An 18,678-nucleotide genomic window follows, 5' to 3' on the forward strand; every position below is an offset into this window, starting at 1 on the left:
AGCGAGAGCTGCATGTAGCCACGTGTGATCTATTAGCCCAGTTATAGATCATATGTACTGATTGCTTCCGACAAGCACAAAACGTGTACATTTCTAGACATCTTTGAAAATCAAGTCAGGTAAAGGGGCCATGTTGTATTTTGAGACGGACTTGAATAAGCTAAATAGGTAGAGGGTAGTATCATTTGTCTGATTCTTTATAATAATGGTATGGGAATAAAAATGCATTTTACTTTGTAAAGTGGTTTCTTGCATCAAACAACAACATTTTCAGTCACCTTGTCTGAAGGACAAGTAGATAAATAGGTTCATGTCAAGCCCTGCATGGTTTTGTTCAAACGTCTCATGGAATGTAGGCCTACAATAAACACCACACTTTGGCTGCTACTGTAAGCTATTTCCATTTTAAAATGTTATGGGATGCATTTTCTCCATTGTTGATGGTAGACCACTCTGTTAGGCCTACATTATGATAAAATAGCCACAGTAGCCTACTTGGCCACTCAGTTGGTAGAGCATGGTGTTTGAAACGCATGGTGTTTGCAACGCCAGGGTTGTGGGTTCGATTCCCACGGGGGGCCAGTACGAAAAAGAAAACAAAAACGTATGAAATGTATGCATTCACTACTGTAAGTCGCTCTGGATAAGAGCGTCTGCTAAATGACTAAAATGTAAAAATGTATAGCCTCCGTGTTCACAGCAAACACTCACTGGAAGTTGCACAGAATTTTCACAACGTTCAAGTTTGCTCTCAGTAGACATGACATTTTCTCAGTGGATTTTTTAAAATTTTTTAGGGAACGTCTACATCCACTTTGTTATTCTCTTGATCTCGCCACACTTCTCTTGCGCTCTCCCCTCTCCCTCCCTTTTTTGCTTACTTCATCGATCTTCTCTCTCCCGTTTGACCATTATTGTCCCTCCCTCTCTCTGTCTCGTGGGACATTCCCGCCATCCGTGGAGAAGCGCGAGAGAGAGCTGCAGGATGGAGGCTAGCTAGCAGGGTTTGTGTTCTGAGTGTGATGGCGGTTAATGATGCAGTCAGGCTCCAAGGAGTTAAGTCCCCTCAGCACCACCATCACTCCTCCCCAGGGCTCTGTCTCAGGGGATCTGCCTAGACAACACACACAAATTTACAGTATCCGTACAACCATCTCACACCCCTCTCATTTTCTCCAATCTGCTCTGTCAACGTCAATATGAAAGAAATCGTTCCGTTTATAGTAGAGGTCGACCGATTAATCGGCATGGCCGATTTTAATTAGGGCCGATTTCAAGTTTTCATAACAATCGGTAATCTGTATTTTTGCACGCCGATTACATTGCGATCCACGATGAGACTGTGTGGCAGGCTGACCACCTGTTACGCGAGTGCAGCAAGGAGCCAAGGTAAGTTGCTAGCTAGCATTAAACTTACCTTTATAAAAAAACAATCAATCTTAACATAATCACTAGTTAACTACACATAATTGATGATATTACTAGTTTAACCTCTATGGGCTAGGTGGGACGCTAGCGTGCCACCCGTGGTGCACTCCATCAACAGCAGGTGCATTTCAAGAGCGGCAAATTTGAATCCAAATAAATGTCAAAATTCAAATTTTTCAAACATACAACTATTTTACACCCTTTGAAAGATAAACATCTCCTTAATCTAACCACGTTTTACGATTTCAAAAAGGTTTTACGGCGAAAGCATAAATTTAGAGTATGTTAGGACAGTACATTTACAAGAGTTGTGTGTAATGTTTTGTCAATTCAAAGACAGGGTCACCAAAACCATAAAACCAGCTAAAATGATGCACTAACCTTTTACAATCTCCATCAGATGACACTCCTAGGACATTATGTTAGACAATGCATGCATTTTTAGTTCTATCAAGTTCATATTTATATCCAAAAACAGCGTTTTACTATGGCATTGATGTTGAGGAAATCGTTTCCCTCCAATAACCGGCAGTCAAGTCAGCGTCACAAATTAAATAATTAAAATTAGAAAACATTGGTAAAATATTATATTGTCATTTAAAGAATTATAGATTTACATCTCTTGAACGCAATCAACTTGCCAGATTTAAAAATAACCTTACTGGGAAATCACACTTTGCAATAATCTGAGCACTGCGCCCAGAAAAATACGCGTTGCGATACAGACTAGACGTCATGTTGGGGAGATCTAAAATCGAAAATACTATGTAAATAATCCATTACCTTTGATTCTCTTCATCAGATGTCACTTCCAGGTATCACAGGTCCATAACGAATGTAGTTTTGTTCAAAAAAGCTCATCATTTATGTCCAAAACTCTCCGTCTTGTTAGCACATGATCTAAGCCAGCCGGACTTCTCGTCATGAACGAGGGGAAAAAATATATTTACGTTCGTTCAAACATGTCAAACGTTGTATAGCATAAATCATTAGGGCCTTTTTTAACCAGAACATGAATAATATTCAAGGTGGACGAATGCATACTCTTTTATAACGTATTGGAACGAGGGTACCCAACATGAACTCGCGCGCCAGGTGTCTAATGGGCCATCATCGTTCCATGGCTCTTGTTCGGTCAGATCTCCCTCCAGAAGACTCAAAACACTTTGTAAAGGCTGGTGACATCTAGTGGAAGCAATAGGAAGTGCCAAAATATTCCCCAGCCCCTGTGTTTTTCAATGGGATAGGTTTAAAGGTAATACAACACATCAGGTATCCACTTCCTGTCAGAAAATGTCTCAGGGTTTTGCCTGCCAAATGAGTTCTGTTATACTCACAGACACCATTCAAACAGTTTTAGAAAATGTAGGGTGTTTTCTATCCATATGTAATAAGTATATGCATATTCTAGTTACTGGGTAGGAGTGGTAACCACATTAAATCGGGTATGTTTTTTTATCCAGCCGTGTCAATACTGCCCCCTAGCCCTAACAGGTTAACTAGCTTGTCCTGCGTTGCATATAATCAATGCGGTGCCTGTTAATTTATCAGCGAATCGCAGCCTACTTCGCCAAACGGGTGATTACTTAACTTCTCTAGGGCCAGTGGGACGAGTTCGTCCCACCTACGTAACAGCCAGTGGAATCCCGTGGCGCGTTATTCAAATACCTTAGAAATGCTATTACTTCAATTTCTCAAACATATGACTATTTTACACCATTTTAAAGACAAGACTCTCGTTAATCTAACCACACTGTCCGATTTCAAAAAGGCTTTTCAACGAAAGCAAAACATTAGATTATGTCAGCAGAGTACCCAGCCAGAAATAATCAGACACCCATTTTTCAAGCTAGCATATAATGTCACATAAACCCAAACCACAGCTAAATGCAGCACTAACCTTTGATGATCTTCATCAGATGACAATCCTAGGACATTTGTTATACAATACATGCATGTTTTGTTCAATCAAGTTCATATTTATATCAAAAACCAGCTTTTTACATTAGCATGTGACGTTCAGAACTAGCATACCCCCCGCAAACTTCCGGTGAATTTACTAAATTACTCACGATAAACGTTCACAAAAAACATAACAATTATTTAAAGAATTATAGATACAGAACTCCTCTATGCACTCGCTATGTCCGATTTTTAAAATGGCTTTTCGGTGAAAGCACATTTTGCAATATTCTAAGTAGATAGCCCGGCATCACAGGGCTAGCTATTTAGACACCCACCAAGTTTAGCCCTCACCAAAGTCAGATTTACTATAAGAAAAATGTTATTACCTTTGCTGTTCTTTGTCAGAATGCACTCCCAGGACTTCTACTTCAATAACAAATGTTGGTTTGGTTCAAAATAATCCATAGTTATGTTCAAATATCCTCTGTTTTGTTCGTGCGTTCAAGACACTATCCGAAGTGTAATGAAGGGTGATGCGCCCGACGCGTTTCGTGACAAAAAAATTCTAAATATTCCATTACTGTACTTCGAAGCATGTCAACCGCTGTTTAAAATCAATTTTTATGCCATTTTTCTCATAAAAAAGCGATAATATTCCGACCGGGAATCTGTGTTTTAGTACAAAGAGAGAGAAAATAAAAACATGGGGTCGCCTCGTGCACGCCCCTCTATCTCATAGTACTCTGACCGACCACTATCCAAACGCGCTAATGTTTTTCAGCCAGGGGCTGCCTCGACATCATTCAGCTTTTTCCCGGGTTCTGAGAGCATATGGGAGCCGTAGGAAGTGTCACGTTACAGCAAAGATCCTACGTTTTCAATAAAAAGAGTCAAGAAGCTCAAGGAATGGTCAGAGAGGGCACTTCCTGTACAGAATCTTCTCAGGTTTTTGCCTGCTATATGAGTTCTGTTATACTCACAGACACCATTCAACCAGTTTTAGAAACTTTAGGGTGTTTTCTATCCAAAGCCAATAACTATATGCATATTCTAGTTTCTGGGCAGTAGTAATAACCAGATTAAATTGGGTACGTTTTTTTATCCGGCCGTGTAAATACTGCCCCCAAGCCCTAACAGGTTAACAAAAGTGCATTCGCGAAATAAGGACAATCGTTGCACCAATGAACCTAACCATAAACATCCATGCCTTTCTTAAAATTAATGCACAAGTATATTCTTTTTAAACCTGCATATTTAGTTAAAATATTCATGTTAGCAGGCAATATTAACTAGGGAAATTGTTACTTCTCTTGCGTTCAGTGCAAGCAGAGTCAGGGTATATGCAGCAGTTTGGACCGCCTGGCTCGTTGTGAACTGTGTGAAGACTATTTCTTCCTAACAAAGACTGTAAATAATTTGTCAAAATTTTTACATAATTATGACATAACATTGAAGGCTGTGCAATGTAACAGCAATATTTAGACTTAGGGTTGCCACCCGTTCAATAAAATACGGAATGATTCTGTATTTCACTGAAAGAATAAACGTTTTGTTTTCGAAAAGATAGTTTCCGGATTTGACCATATTAATGACCTAAGGTGTGTGTTTATTATATTATAATTAAGTCTATGATTTAATATTTGATAGAGCAGTCTGACTGACTGAGCGGTGGTAGGCAGCAGCAGGATCGTAAGCATTCATTCAAACAGCACTTTCCTACATTTGACAGCAGCTCTTCGCAATGCTTGAAGCACAGCTCTGTTTATGACTTGAAGCCTATCAACTCCCGAGATTAGGCTGGCAATACTATAGTGCCTATAAGAACATCCAATAGTCAAAGGTATATGAAATACAAATGGTATAGAGAGAAATAGTCCTATAATTCCCATAATAACTACAACCTAAAACTTCTTAACTGGGAATATTGAAGACTCATGTTAAAAGGAACCATCAGCTTTCATATGTTCTGAGCAAGGAACTTAAACGTTAGCGTTTTTACATGGCACATATTGCACTTTTGTTTTTGCATTATTTAAACCAAATTGAACATGTTTCAAAATTGATTTTATTTCTGTATTATATTAAGTTAAAATAAGTGTTCATTCAGTGTTGTAATTGTCATTGTTACAAATATATGTATGTATGTATAAATATCGGCTGATTTAATCGGTATCGGCGTTGAAAAATCATAATCGGTCGACCTCTAGTTTATAGTTCTGTTTTTAAGCACAATGACTAAAATGGCACTAATGTACACTACTCTAAGGCTGTGATCCCAGACTCTCTAATTGACTGACCTGTAAAGTCTTCCATCAGGTTAGTCTGAGGCCCATTAACCCAGGTACCTTGTAGTCTCTGGACCAGGTCTCTCAGCCAGCCCTACTGCCTTGTCAAGATTAGCCACTTAGCAGGACTGATGAGTCTGCAACTTCACAGGCCTTTATGCTGCAACACAACAAAGGCCTGATGGAACACATCCTGGAGGGAGGACAAGACACTCTCTACCTCAGAAGGAGTGCTTCCAAAGTGCCTCAGCCAGTCAGTCGATACCAACCCAGCCCGGCACAGCAGTGGCACAGCAGTGAGGAAGTTGCCCAGGCGAATGGTGTCTTAGTCTGAGAAGCTGTTCAATAATTCAGTGTAGCGAACAACTTTTAACTGTTAGAACAGGCCTGACTGTTCCACTCCTGCACAGCCAGTGAGGTAGTTTGTGTACTTTGGGTTGGTCATCTCAAGATGTAGTGGTGGGAGAGAAGCTGGGTCTCTCAGCTGAATTGAGGTGGGTTTGGCAGTGTTTTACTGCTGCTTCAGGAGGTTGTCAGTAAATGGATTTTCTAGAAATGCCCTCACAGTTAATGGTCACACAACTGGGTGTTTTTATTCATCTTATCAAATTTGAGATGGTTACATGTCATTTGTTACTTGATTGCTGACCAGCTTATAATTGAGGTTGGCTGAGCTGGTTTTTGGACAGAATTTGAGAGAATCATGGACTCTGTTTTTTTTCACTTTAAAATGTATTCCAAAAAAACACCATTGATTTCAAAGTTTAACAAACCATACAACTTGACTACTTAACAGCACTACTTCCATGCACAAGGACAACTTAACAGTTTACACTGAAACATTTGCAAAAATTGATTTTTGTGGAAGAACTGTGCAAATGTAAACTTTGGTAACGGAATCTCCCTTCAGTTTTATATGCGACCGTGGTTTCCAAAAAACTCTTAAATATCTGCTTTGACTTAAGATTCAAAGATGTCTGCAGAAAGAATGCGGTGTCTGCTATGACATGGCACTTTGAGTTTGAAAAAATATATTTTGGTTATTGAACTATGGTAAGTGAAGTGGATTTACACCTGCTAATGGAATTAAATCATGGGTCCCTGATGTGTACTACACAGAAATGCATAATTATGGGTATGAATGTCATTCTCCTCATGTATTACAAGTTTGGTCATCGCAGAACACAGTAGAGTACAGTACAATAACTGTACCTTACTTTACTTTACTTTATTTTTCTTTACTTTATTGTATTGGTCTTTACTGTGCTCTACTCACTGTACAGTAAGTTGCTGTACTGTACTCAGTACTGTGCTCAACTCACTTGACTGTACTGTGATATCCAAACTTGTGAAACATTCATCTATGATGGGTTCAGATTTGGTACAATCCATTAACATCAAGGCCAGGGTAGCCTGACCAAATTTCAACTACTCTCTGGAGAGAGAGGCAGAGAGGGGGCGAGAGAGAAGGGTTGTCGAGACTGACTGTTTTAACACTTTTGGTTTGACCAACAGAAAGACAAAACGGTTATGAGCTGAACGTAACAGTATGCCAGTGAAAGGACGGTAGAAGGTGACCCAACAGTGGTTGGTGTCTTATGATTTCCCGTTGCAGTAATGGCGTTACTGATATTTGTTTTGTTGGTAATTCAGTAACCAAATTGGTAACGGAATTACAAGTTTTAATCACTTAATAACCAAAATGTATATCAGTAGAATCACCAACTTATTGGTAGGTGTACCATTACTTGTTAATTCTGTGAACTTTTATTATCCTCCCTCATGAGGTAGAGACATTAGAATATATCTTAAAGATATGTGGTGGTTTTTGTTCATGGAATTACAAGGCAATATTTCATAAACTCATAGAAGGTAAACGGCTTGGCAGGGGTCTTTACATCAACATTATTGTGTTTTGATGTATTTCTTTTTAAGACTTTTTCTGGCAGATGTTTTCCAAGACGCTTTTTCCATCTGTTTATCCAGAAATCAAAGCCTTTAATTATGCCTAAATTCTAAGATGGGGAAATGGTTGAAAATGTTAATCTATGCTTTCATTTCCCCAAAAATATGTTAACTTTTAGCTTTTCGACATGCTCCTTTGAACTTCACATGTTGGTGCTCATGGTTCCTTTTCGATGGAAATACCCTCAAGTCAAAAGCTGTCATCAAACACCAACAAAGAAGCCTACAGAATTTCAGAAAATATATGTACAATTAAGAATGTCAAAGCAGAGGGATAGAAGCCAAGGCGGTTTATCGAACTTCTGTTTTGATTCAACGTGAACACATAAGTCTAGGAAACGTTCACCAGCAGCTCCAGTCAGACTCCCCTCGCTGGCCAAGCTCACTGCACATGATTTGCAACTTAAATGTGGAAGTTCATTAATTCAGCAGCCAGCGGCTGGGCTGACCTTTGTGCCTCTTCAAAGGTTTGGCCCGTTTCCTGGCAGGAACCCAGCCCCGTCTCTCTAGACCAGGGATCATCAACTAGATTCAGCCGCAGGCCATTTAAAAAAAACAACAACAAAACACCCGCCAGTTGGGAAACCCCGCTCTAGACCTTGCCCCCCTGCCTCCGCTCCAGCACACGTACCCTAGTAGACCTATCTCCATCCCCATCTCCCCAGACCCATCGCCTCAGCCCCATCTCTATCTGCCCAGCACCAGTCCCATCCCTATTGCTAGCCCTATCCCCCAGCCTCCGCCATATCGCCCCCACCATGCAGCCCCATCCCAAGCCAGCCAGTACTAGAAAGATAATGCTTTAGTTAGGATTTTAGCAGGCCTCCAGAGCCCAGGCCTGGGCTAGATTAGGTTTAATTAAAATAAGCGTGAGGGAGAGAAGGAAGAAAATAGCATTTACCGCCACTGGGCGAATTTACCAGCTTTTGTTAATGTCAGGGGATTGCCAACAAACCAGTTGGTTTTTCACTCCCTGGTTTAGAGAGCTAAATTGATTTTAAACAATTGTGTGGGTGAATAAGTGTGAGGGGGTTGTGTGTGTGTGTGTGTGTGTGTGTGTGTGTGTGCACTACGTCATTGACAGTGTAGAGAAGTGTAGTTGACATGAAAACCCTGAGACTCTGTAGCACCCCACAGAGAGAGGCTGGGCTATGACTCTGGTCTGACACACACAAAACCACACTGGAGGAGGAGTAGATGGAGGATTGGACACAGTGTACAATCACTGTTATTGTATTCAGAGATGAAGAGGAGAACAAGGGGTTTGGTCCAAATGGAGCAGGGACATGCTACATTCCATGAGATGTAATGTGAGCGCTGCTCAGTTGTTTAGCGTGTATTCATGTTTTGGTGGCTCTGAGGAAATGTGACCATTTTTGATGGACAAGGTTTTTCAATTCAATTTTCCTAAATTAAATTCATTGGCAACATTGGGGAACTCTACCAGAGGTCCTCATTTACCCCTTCTCCCTCCCAACCCCCTAGCACACACACCCCTCATCCAGGAGGGGAGAGGAGGGAGCTTTATCACAGACGGCCTGCCGACAGGATTACGGCAACAAATCCTGTCAATCACTCATTAATAAAGGTGGATAAGAGGATCAGCTTCCCCCAGGGACTCAACCAGTGAAACAGACTGACTTCTATACAAATATTTGGTCTGGGAGAGAGTGAAAAAGGATATAGAGGAATTTGCGTGACTGCAAGTAGGCCCATTTGAAAACCCAAATGGAATGACGTTTAACCAGATTGTTAGGTTAATAATTGGGAAACTTTTAATGGACAGGAGAATCAGTATTTGATTTTAACCAACGTTTTCTAACCCAAACAGTTGCAGTTGTGTGTGTGTGTGTGTGTGTGTGTGGCCCCTGATGGTTTTAATACCCAGCTACCCTATATATAACGCACGGTTTGTCGGACATGCTTCTATTCTCTCAAATGGTCCAGTGGGTCCAATAGCTATGTTAGATCACACCAAGTGGGAAGCCTCTAATCTGCCACATAGATGAATATTTAATGGGGCAAATATTAAAACTTGCCCCCTAGGGCAGTTAACTGCAGGGTTGTGCTCAATTCAGAATTTTGAATTGACTCCCATTCAACTCATGAGTTAATTTGACTTGATTGGCCACACCCCACAGGATGTAGAATTTGAGTTTGAATGACAGGAAGTAGAATGTAATTCAGTGCAATTCAAAGAAATTCCACTCCGTCATAGAACATGAGATTTTTCATTGTATCTGACAGGTCACACTTCCAGATACCAAGGAATATATCACTTTTCTATGGAAACAATGTTCATACTCTTTTAACCTTAGTGCTTAGAATAGCCAATTAATAATTTAAGGGTTACTAATGCATTCTGGAAAATGTATATATCGACATGTTTTATGTACAAGATGTATATTTATATAGATTACACCTAATATAGAAGAGGCATTTGAATTTCATTGCATTCTATTTCCTTTTAATTCATGTTTACTATTTAAAATATAAATCCAATAATTGAATTGGAATTTGAGTCATTCTCAATTCAATTCTGAATTTACCACAACCCTGGTTAACTGGGGCCAAAACACAAGCATCTCTCACACCATGTCACCCCACATCCTCCCTCGGTCCCCCTCCTTCACACACTCCCATCCTTTCAACACCAGGTTAAAAGGAGGACACAGCACATAGCCCCTGTTGGAATGCTTAGAAAAATGCATCCTTTCTTCCTTCCTACCTTGCTTGGAGTAATGACTGATCTAACAGAACTGAGTGGGTATATTGTGACATTTGCTTCAATTCCTTCCTGAAGGAAATTCAAATTCAAGCTTTCCATCATAGACAATAGGTTGCCTATCTATCCCAGGTTATCCACCTTAATGACATCAAATGGATCTCCTGTCCTTGTGTTAGTAGCCCTTCAGGACGCGTGTCCAGCTCTAGTTCAGCAGAAGTCCTCTCCCTCCAGCCTTATCAAGGCCAAACAGCCAAATCCGCCCCCTCTTTGCACCTTTCGTTAGATAATCCACTTATTACTCCAACCATTCAATACCTCCCCAGCACTCCCAGAAACGGAGGAGCTACGCACATGACATGTCTTCCCATACTGTCTGTCCTCTCCTGCTACATTATCTTTACTGTTATCTGCTGATGATTCAGTATGTGCATTTCTTTTAAAAACATCCCTGCTAACGATGTCATGTGTCTCCATTTAGTTGAATGGCCTTGTATTGCATTGTTTTCATACGTCATTACCATCGAATCTTCTAAGATTTGTCCTGCCTAACATCTCCGTTGATGTGTTTGGAAGCTGTAGTAGTGCCAGAGGGTTTGTCTGGAGAGGTGCTGCTGCTGTTCAACTAGATTAAGCAGCCGTATGAGGAGGAGAGGAGGGAGAGCATACCAGTATGACCTTCATTGGTATTCCCTGTCGAAGATGATCAAGGAGAAAGCCCTGTACTGGAGCCATGCAATTCATCTCTTCTTGATTGACCTGAGCCTCTCTTTTAAGGAGCATGCATGCCTCACACCAGCTCATATACATGCACACATAAACATCTATAGGCAGCCGCTTCGTCGTCGAACACGCACACCACACACGTACACATCACACACTCGTACCCTGACACTTTCACGGAAAATGGAATGCCGCTGGCATTTACACTCAACCTTGGCTCCCCTCATCTGTGTAGCCTTAGTTTTCTATGCATGACATTGGTTGGACAGTAATGTCTCGCAAATGGTAATTGGTGATATTACAATCTCATGGGTCTTTTGATGAACATTTATCTTTATCATGTTCTTCACTTCCCCCCACTCCCTACCCTCCTAATTTTATCTACTACTCTTCACATGCTCTCCCTCACACCCCCCTCCCTTCTCCATGTCTTTGTTCCCTCTCTTGCACTCTTTCCCTGCCTCTCTTTTCTCTCTCCTCCCCCACATTTTTTTTCTCTCAATTTGTTCGTCTTTCGTTCCCTCTTCACCAACATCATTCCTTCATTTCCTCTTTTCCCCCATCTCCTTTTGTCATCTCTTTTCTTTGCCCTCTCCCATTCCATCTTTCCTCTCCCATCTGTGGCTCAATCAACTCCACTCCACTTCAAGCTTATTGTCATAAACAAGAATTGGTTATCAATCAACATACCTAAAACCAAATTGTAAACAATTATCATTTTCTCTCTCGCTCTCCCCCTCCAGTACGCATCAGCCGGCTGCCTGTTGTCTCTCCACCACAGTGAGAAGCCTGAACACGAGGAAGTGTGTGAGTTCCGTCCCTACACATGCCCGTGCCCCGGAGCTTCCTGTAAGTGGCAGGGCTCCCTGGAGGCCGTCATGCCTCACCTGATGCATGCCCACAAGTCCATCACCACCCTGCAGGGAGAAGACATCGTCTTCCTGGCCACAGACATCAACCTGCCGGGGGCTGTGGACTGGGTCATGATGCAGTCCTGCTTCGGCCACCACTTCATGCTGGTCCTGGAGAAGCAGGAGAAGTACGAGGGCCACCAACAGTTCTTCGCCGTGGTGCTGCTCATCGGAACGAGGAAGCAGGCCGAGAACTTCGCCTACCGCCTGGAGCTCAACGGGAACCGGCGGCGCCTCACCTGGGAGGCCACGCCCCGCTCCATCCACGACGGCGTGGCAGCTGCCATCATGAACAGCGACTGTCTGGTGTTTGACACATCCATCGCTCACCTGTTTGCTGACAACGGCAACCTGGGGATCAACGTCACCATCTCCATGTGCTGAGCTGCTCAGATGTGGAAACACACACACCCGTGCGTAGAAGTTACACACCTCTCGTTCTCAGACTTACACACAAACTAGTATACAGTTACTGACTGCTGTGTGATGCAGTAGAGTGTGTGTGTGTGTGTGTGTGTGTGTGTGTGTGTGTGTTGAGAGGACAGGTAGGAGATGGAGAGGATATATGTGTGTGTGTTGCTGCTTGAGGCTGGTTGGCTCCCCATAATGCTTGAATGGAGACTGGCCTGTAGCGTAGTTTCAAGGTGTGTGTGCCTGTTCTCTCGTTGTGTGTGCTGGAGACCGTGTACAGTAGCTTACATGTGGTGGGCTTGTAATGATTGATGCCCTACCTGTGCCCAGGTGAGTTTGCCTTGCTCCCAGGACCCCACATCCCTCAACTGCTCCCACCGCGCTCACCCCCACCACCTCTTCTGCCCAGCCAACCAGTGCCAGGCAAGGAGGGCACTGCCCAGGGTAAGAAGGGGCGGTCCGTCAATCTGCAGCCACCCGGCAGATTCAGAGAAGCTCCACTTCAACAGCCAGTGGCCCCTGCAGATGCAGCTTTCTAATCCTCACAGCGAATCAAGTTTCAGTAAATTGCACAGTGGACAAATCGGGGCTTCAGAGACGCATGTGGGCAGAGTCGGGGCCTAATGGTGACCAATGCGCTGCCTCCCAGTCTGGGTTAGTGTGAGCTGAGGGGTTGCTCATGCTCTACTAAAGGATTACACAGACTACTAACCAACTCCTTACTGTTCAAAACAGTAAGCTGCAAAACGCAACCATTTCCATAAGTATGTCATGCTTAATTAAACAAGCCTATGTTATGTCCAGAGTGTCTATGAAATGAAGATGGTGACACTGTAACTGAGGAAGTTCAGTGTATAATATACACTGAGTGTACAAAACATTAGGAACACCTTCCTAGTATTGAGTTGCACCTTCCTAGTATTGCTTTCAGAACTGCCTCAATTTGTTGCGGCATGGACTCTACAAGGTGTCGAAAGCATTCCACAGAGATGCTGGCCGATGTTGACTCCAATGCTTCCCACAGTTGTCAAGTTGGCTGGATGTCCTTTGGATGGTGGACCGTTCTTGATGCACACGGGAAACTGTTAAGCATGAGAACCCCAGGAGTGTTGCAGTTCTTAACACACTCAGACCGGTGCGCCTGGCACCTACTACCATACCCCGTTCAAAGACACTTAAATATTTTGTCTTGCCCATTCATCCTCGGAATGGCATATATACACAATCCTTGTCTCAATTGTTTCAAGATTTAAAAATCTTTCGCTAACCCATCTCCTCCCCTTCATCTACACTGATTTGATGTGGATTTAACAGGTAACATCAATAATGGATCATAGATTTCACCTGGTTAGTCTGTCATGGAAAGAGCAGGTGTTCCTAATGTTTTGTACACTCAGGCGATTGATCCTGATTGTAAGCATATCTGTCCAGCATGTAGAATAAAGAAAGGTTCGATTTTTTTTGGTCTTAGGCGCTCATCATAACGTATCATAAAGGTTACATAATGCCGTCGTAATGATGGTATGAACCCTGTCATAACCACTGTTCGGTAAAACCCTAGTGCCTAGTTATTCACATGGATTCTGTATGACAATACAAACAACAAAAGAAAACAAAGTTAAGTTGAATATTTACATTCTCAAACAACAAAAGCATGTTACTTCTCTGAAGTCACAAGTTCTGTTGCTCATACCCTGACTGATCGAAGGTTAGCTTGTTTGCTAAGAATGAAGTCCCACACCTTTTTGTATGGTCATGTTTCATTTTCTATCCCTGAATGAAAGACCGGACCTTGGGACTATAAGATTCTATCTTACATTTTGGTCAAAAATGAGTTATTCAGATAGTTACTCTTTTGGTGGTCCTTTACATGTGAGAGAGGTCTGGGTTTATAATGAATAAATTATAAGTTATATTTGTGCAAACATCTTTTTAACTTTAAGGTTCTATCTGCAATCCAATGACAAACCAGCATTGTGAATCAAAAATAATTGCATGTAAGGTGATATACTTATTGAGTCATAAAAGAGTAAGACATCGCAAAACAGTTTTGACATCTGGGACTTGGAAAAATACTCCCATCTAAAAATGATATATTTTTCAGATAGAACCTTATAGTCCCAAGTTCTTGATTATTATATCATAGGTTCTGGTCCTCTTTTTCAATTCGATTTTTTTTTTTCTTTTTTTCTCACCACTTTTTCAGAACAATGGCCATAATGTAAGGTAAAAACGAATAAATCCAGGTGCATTAGAGCATCTTATAGGCACTTAGGAGAGGCATTACTGTTTTTGTCTTGTTCTATATCAATACGAAAACCTCCATGGAAGGGGTATTTCACTGAAATTACAAACTTATCACATTTTATTGATTAATAGCAAGTAGTTTACTGACCTTGTGTCAGAGACCAGAAAAATCTATCAGTTTACTCATCCAGAGCTAAGCTTTAAGCAACGCTACTAGTTATCCGTAGGATATAGTGCATTTGTCATTTTGGGGAACTTTCGCTGTAACAAATGGGATGAACGTTAATTAAGAAAGAATAATTCACTACAAAACAGTTCTGAGATGTGTGAACTTTTATGCTCAATATCTCAGAACTGCTTTGCGCAGATGGTCCCAAGGTCTCGAGGTGTCATGTCATATGTTAGATAGCATTATGTTCACTTCATGACACAAGTCAAGTCACATTTTATTGTGTGTGTGCGTTTGTGAATACTTCAATGTTTGCCTGAAGATTAGGTTATTGTCAAAGTTTGTAAAGCACTGAGAAGGTTCTGGAGCAAGTACTACAGTACCACCACGGTTGGGATTATATATGCTGTGTTTTTCTCTGCATACACTCCTTACCAACAGAGAAAAGTATGGAGGAGGCACGCATTTGTAAATACACACATTTTCTTAATCGTTGAACCTGGTTTACCTTCAGTTATTTTATGCTCTGATATACTGTAATATGGGGGTAGTTTTCCTCTTGTGTCAGTCAACCCACCACAGCCTTACTTTTGTATGTATCCTAACTAGCATGCCCTGCGTTGGGAGGGCATCTCTGAGGACTAACTCAGACTGACTCAGACCAACCCTTAGTGTCTTGAACAGACTCTCGGTTTGAGTGGACTTGGGTAAAATCCTGTGACAAAGTGGGTAAAAATGGGCATCCCATAGTAGTCTAGCCATGTACCTTCGCCCTCACCTGGCATCATAGTAACCAAACAAGTACCCACCTTTCCATGAAATACCTCTAATGACGTCGACCACGGATATGTCTGTAATCCAACAGTCCTCTCCTGCTCGCTCTCCTGATGTCCTACATGGGGGGGGGAGGTATCCCCACTACTTGCCCACAAACCCCTGCAGTATACCCAGAAACACCCTCTGCCGATCACCACAACTCTCGTCTTTCTTATAAATATTTGAAATATGTAAATGTTGGATGACCATATTTTCTAAAAGATAGTATGAGGATATTCTGTCAATTTGAGCGCTATTTATGTGTTGTACATAGGTTTTGAGGTTATTTGGAGCTGTTGTAACTACCTGATATTCTGCTCTAGTGGTCAGTGTCCCTGCTTTACCCACTGCCTGGACAGACATTTCTGCCAACACAGTCCTTTGGGCAGCACAGTTCTGCAATCACTATGGTTTATCTGTAATGTCAGCAAAAAATGCTAACTGTGACGGTCATATTTTCCTATAATGGACTTAAGCCTTTAATGCTGCGTCAGTTATCATGATCAGTTGCCATGAGTCATCGAGAACTGCAGTCATCTTTTAATAATTTTTTTAACCTTTATTTAATCAGGGAGTCATACTGAGACCAATGTCTCATTCACAGATTATCCCTGAATTACAGAAAATACGCATATCAATACACAATGCAAGCAGAAAGAAAAACATGGTCATAAAAAACAAACACATACATCAGTAATAATAGTAAAGATGATCTGTTTGGCATTTCATTAATATATTGTTAATGGGGCAATAGGAGATCAAATCAGTGAAAACTAAGGCAGAGACACTGTCCACAAAATGAGATTTCAGGATTTTATGGTGCATTTGTTTCCACTTTGCAAATTGAAAACACCTTTTAGGGCTTTTCACATGATTCAAACACAGAAAACCTGATTTTTTTTAACAGTTTCCCTTCCAAAATGTGGACATTATTTCATTCATATTGTAATTAATTATAGATCATAGAAATATTTAATAGAAATCTGGAAACACTGGACAGCTACTTTAAACATACGATGGCAGATAGAAATCCTTTGCAGGTACTGTCATATGAATACCAAGTCTTAGAAATGCTAATGAATACCTAGGTTGTCATTACAGTGGGTATCATAAGTATTCATCCCCCTTGGATGTATTTACAAAGTGGGATTGAAATTGATGTAATTGTGATTTTTTTGGGGGTCATTATACTACACGAAATACTCAATGTCGAAGTGAAAATAATTCTACAAATGAATAAACATTTTATTACTTGAATATAGTCGTTGCATAAGTATTCACCCCCTAATTTAGTTCAGGAGTAAAATTTGGCGTAATAAATTACATGGACTCACTCTGTGTGAAATAATAGATTTGACAATTTTTTTAGTGGCTACACCTTCCTCTGTCCTCCATATGGCATCTGTCAGGTCCCTCAGTCAAGTATTGAATTTCAAGCACAGATTCAATTACAAAGACCAGGGAGCCTCATAAAGAAGGGCAGTGATTGGTAGATGAGTAACAATAACAAATCAGAGATGGAATCTCTTTAAGCATGGTCAAATTAATAATTATGCTGTGGATGATGTATTAAACCACCCAGACACAACAGTTGTCGTTCTGAGCTGGAGGACAGGAAGGAAACTGCTCAGGGATGTCACCATGAGGCCATTAGTGATTTTAAAACTGCTACAGAGATAAATGGCTGTGATGGGAGAAAGCAACTGAGGATGGATCAACAACATTCTAGTTACTCCACAATAATGACAGTGAAAAGGCTACAAATATACAGAATATTCCAAAACAAAGCACTAAAGTTATACTGCGAGAAAACACGGCAAAGGAATACACTTTTTGGCCTAATTGCAAAGCCTTATGTTTGGGGCAAATCCAACACAACACATCACTGAGTAACTGCCTCCTTATTTTCAAGCATGGCAGCATCATGGTATGGGTAAGCTTGACATTGGCAAGAACTGGAATCTTTCAGGATAGATCCTAGAGGAAAACAGTCTTCAGTTTGCTTTCCACAAGACACTGGGAGACAAATGCACCTTTCAGCAGGGTAATAAACTACAACACAAGGCCAAATCTATACTGAAGTTGTTTACCAAGAAGACCGTTAATGTTCCTAAGTGACCAAGTGAAAGTTTGGACTTAAATCTGCTTGAAAATATATGGCAAGATTTCAAAATTGCTGTGTACCCCCAACACCTTGACAGAGCTTGACACATTTTGAAAATAATAATGGGCAAATATTGCACAATCCAAGTGTGAAGAGCTCTTAGAGACTAACCCAAGACTCACAGCTGTAATCGCTGCCCAAAAGTGTTTCTAGCATGTATTGACTCGGGGTGAATACTTAAGGTACTATATATTATTTTTCATTACATTTTAAGAAATGTAAAAAATAAAAATTTCACTTAGGCATTTCAGAGTACCGTAATTTCCAGACTATTAAGCGCACCTGAATATAAGCCGCACCCACTGAATTTTAAAAAATATATTATTTTGAACATAAATAAGCCGCACATGTCTATAAGCCGCAGGTGCCTACCGGTACATTGAAACAAATTAACTTTACACAGGCTTTAACGAAACACGGCTTGTAACAAAAATAAATAGGCTTTAACGAAACACGGTTTGTAACAAAAAAATAATAATTAGCAGTAAGCTTTAGTTGTCTTTTTGCACTGAGTCAATTCCTCACGCTGCTGTTTCCAACGTCTTATCATCGACTCATTAAGACCAAGCTCCCGTGCAGCAGCTCTATTTCCTTTTCCAACAGCCAGTTCAATCGCCTTCAATTTGAAAGCTGCATCATATGCATTTCTCCGTGTCTTTGCCATGATGAGGGTGACAAAATGACTACCGTAATCAGAATGATGGGAAGTTTGAGAGCGCTCGATTTAATCTAAACAGTAAACAAAAAAGTTGTTTGACCTTAACCCGTTCGGCAATTTCATTGGTCTAATGAAAGCTTCATGCCGCCAAAAAACTGATCACGTCACAGAATGTGTTTTTTGGAGAAAAAAAAATTGAAAGCGGGAAAAATCCATATTAACTGCGTCATTGCCGCGAGGTTCAAAGCCTGGGAAAAAAGTTGCGGCTTAA

At 41.1% G+C, this 18,678-nt stretch overlaps 1 protein-coding gene across 3 annotated transcripts in view; it reads left to right on the top strand.

Moving 5' to 3' along the window:
* The window catches only part of LOC106567892 (E3 ubiquitin-protein ligase Siah2), a 29,558-nt gene extending 12,716 nt beyond the window's left edge, over positions 1 to 16,842 (top strand). For 2 of the 3 annotated variants that reach the window (XM_014137754.2, XM_014137756.2), the window contains exon 2: positions 11,775 to 16,842. In XM_014137754.2, coding sequence (XP_013993229.1) covers positions 11,775 to 12,326 — 552 coding nt within the window. In that variant the 3' untranslated portion in view covers positions 12,327 to 16,842. The remainder of the gene's footprint in view (positions 1 to 11,774) is intronic. The other variant, XM_014137755.2, reaches the window with a different exon arrangement.
* The last annotated feature ends 1,836 nt before the right edge of the window (positions 16,843 to 18,678 follow it).

Source organism: Salmo salar, chromosome ssa13, assembly GCF_905237065.1.
Source record: "Salmo salar chromosome ssa13, Ssal_v3.1, whole genome shotgun sequence".
Taxonomy (NCBI): Eukaryota; Metazoa; Chordata; class Actinopteri; order Salmoniformes; family Salmonidae; genus Salmo; species Salmo salar.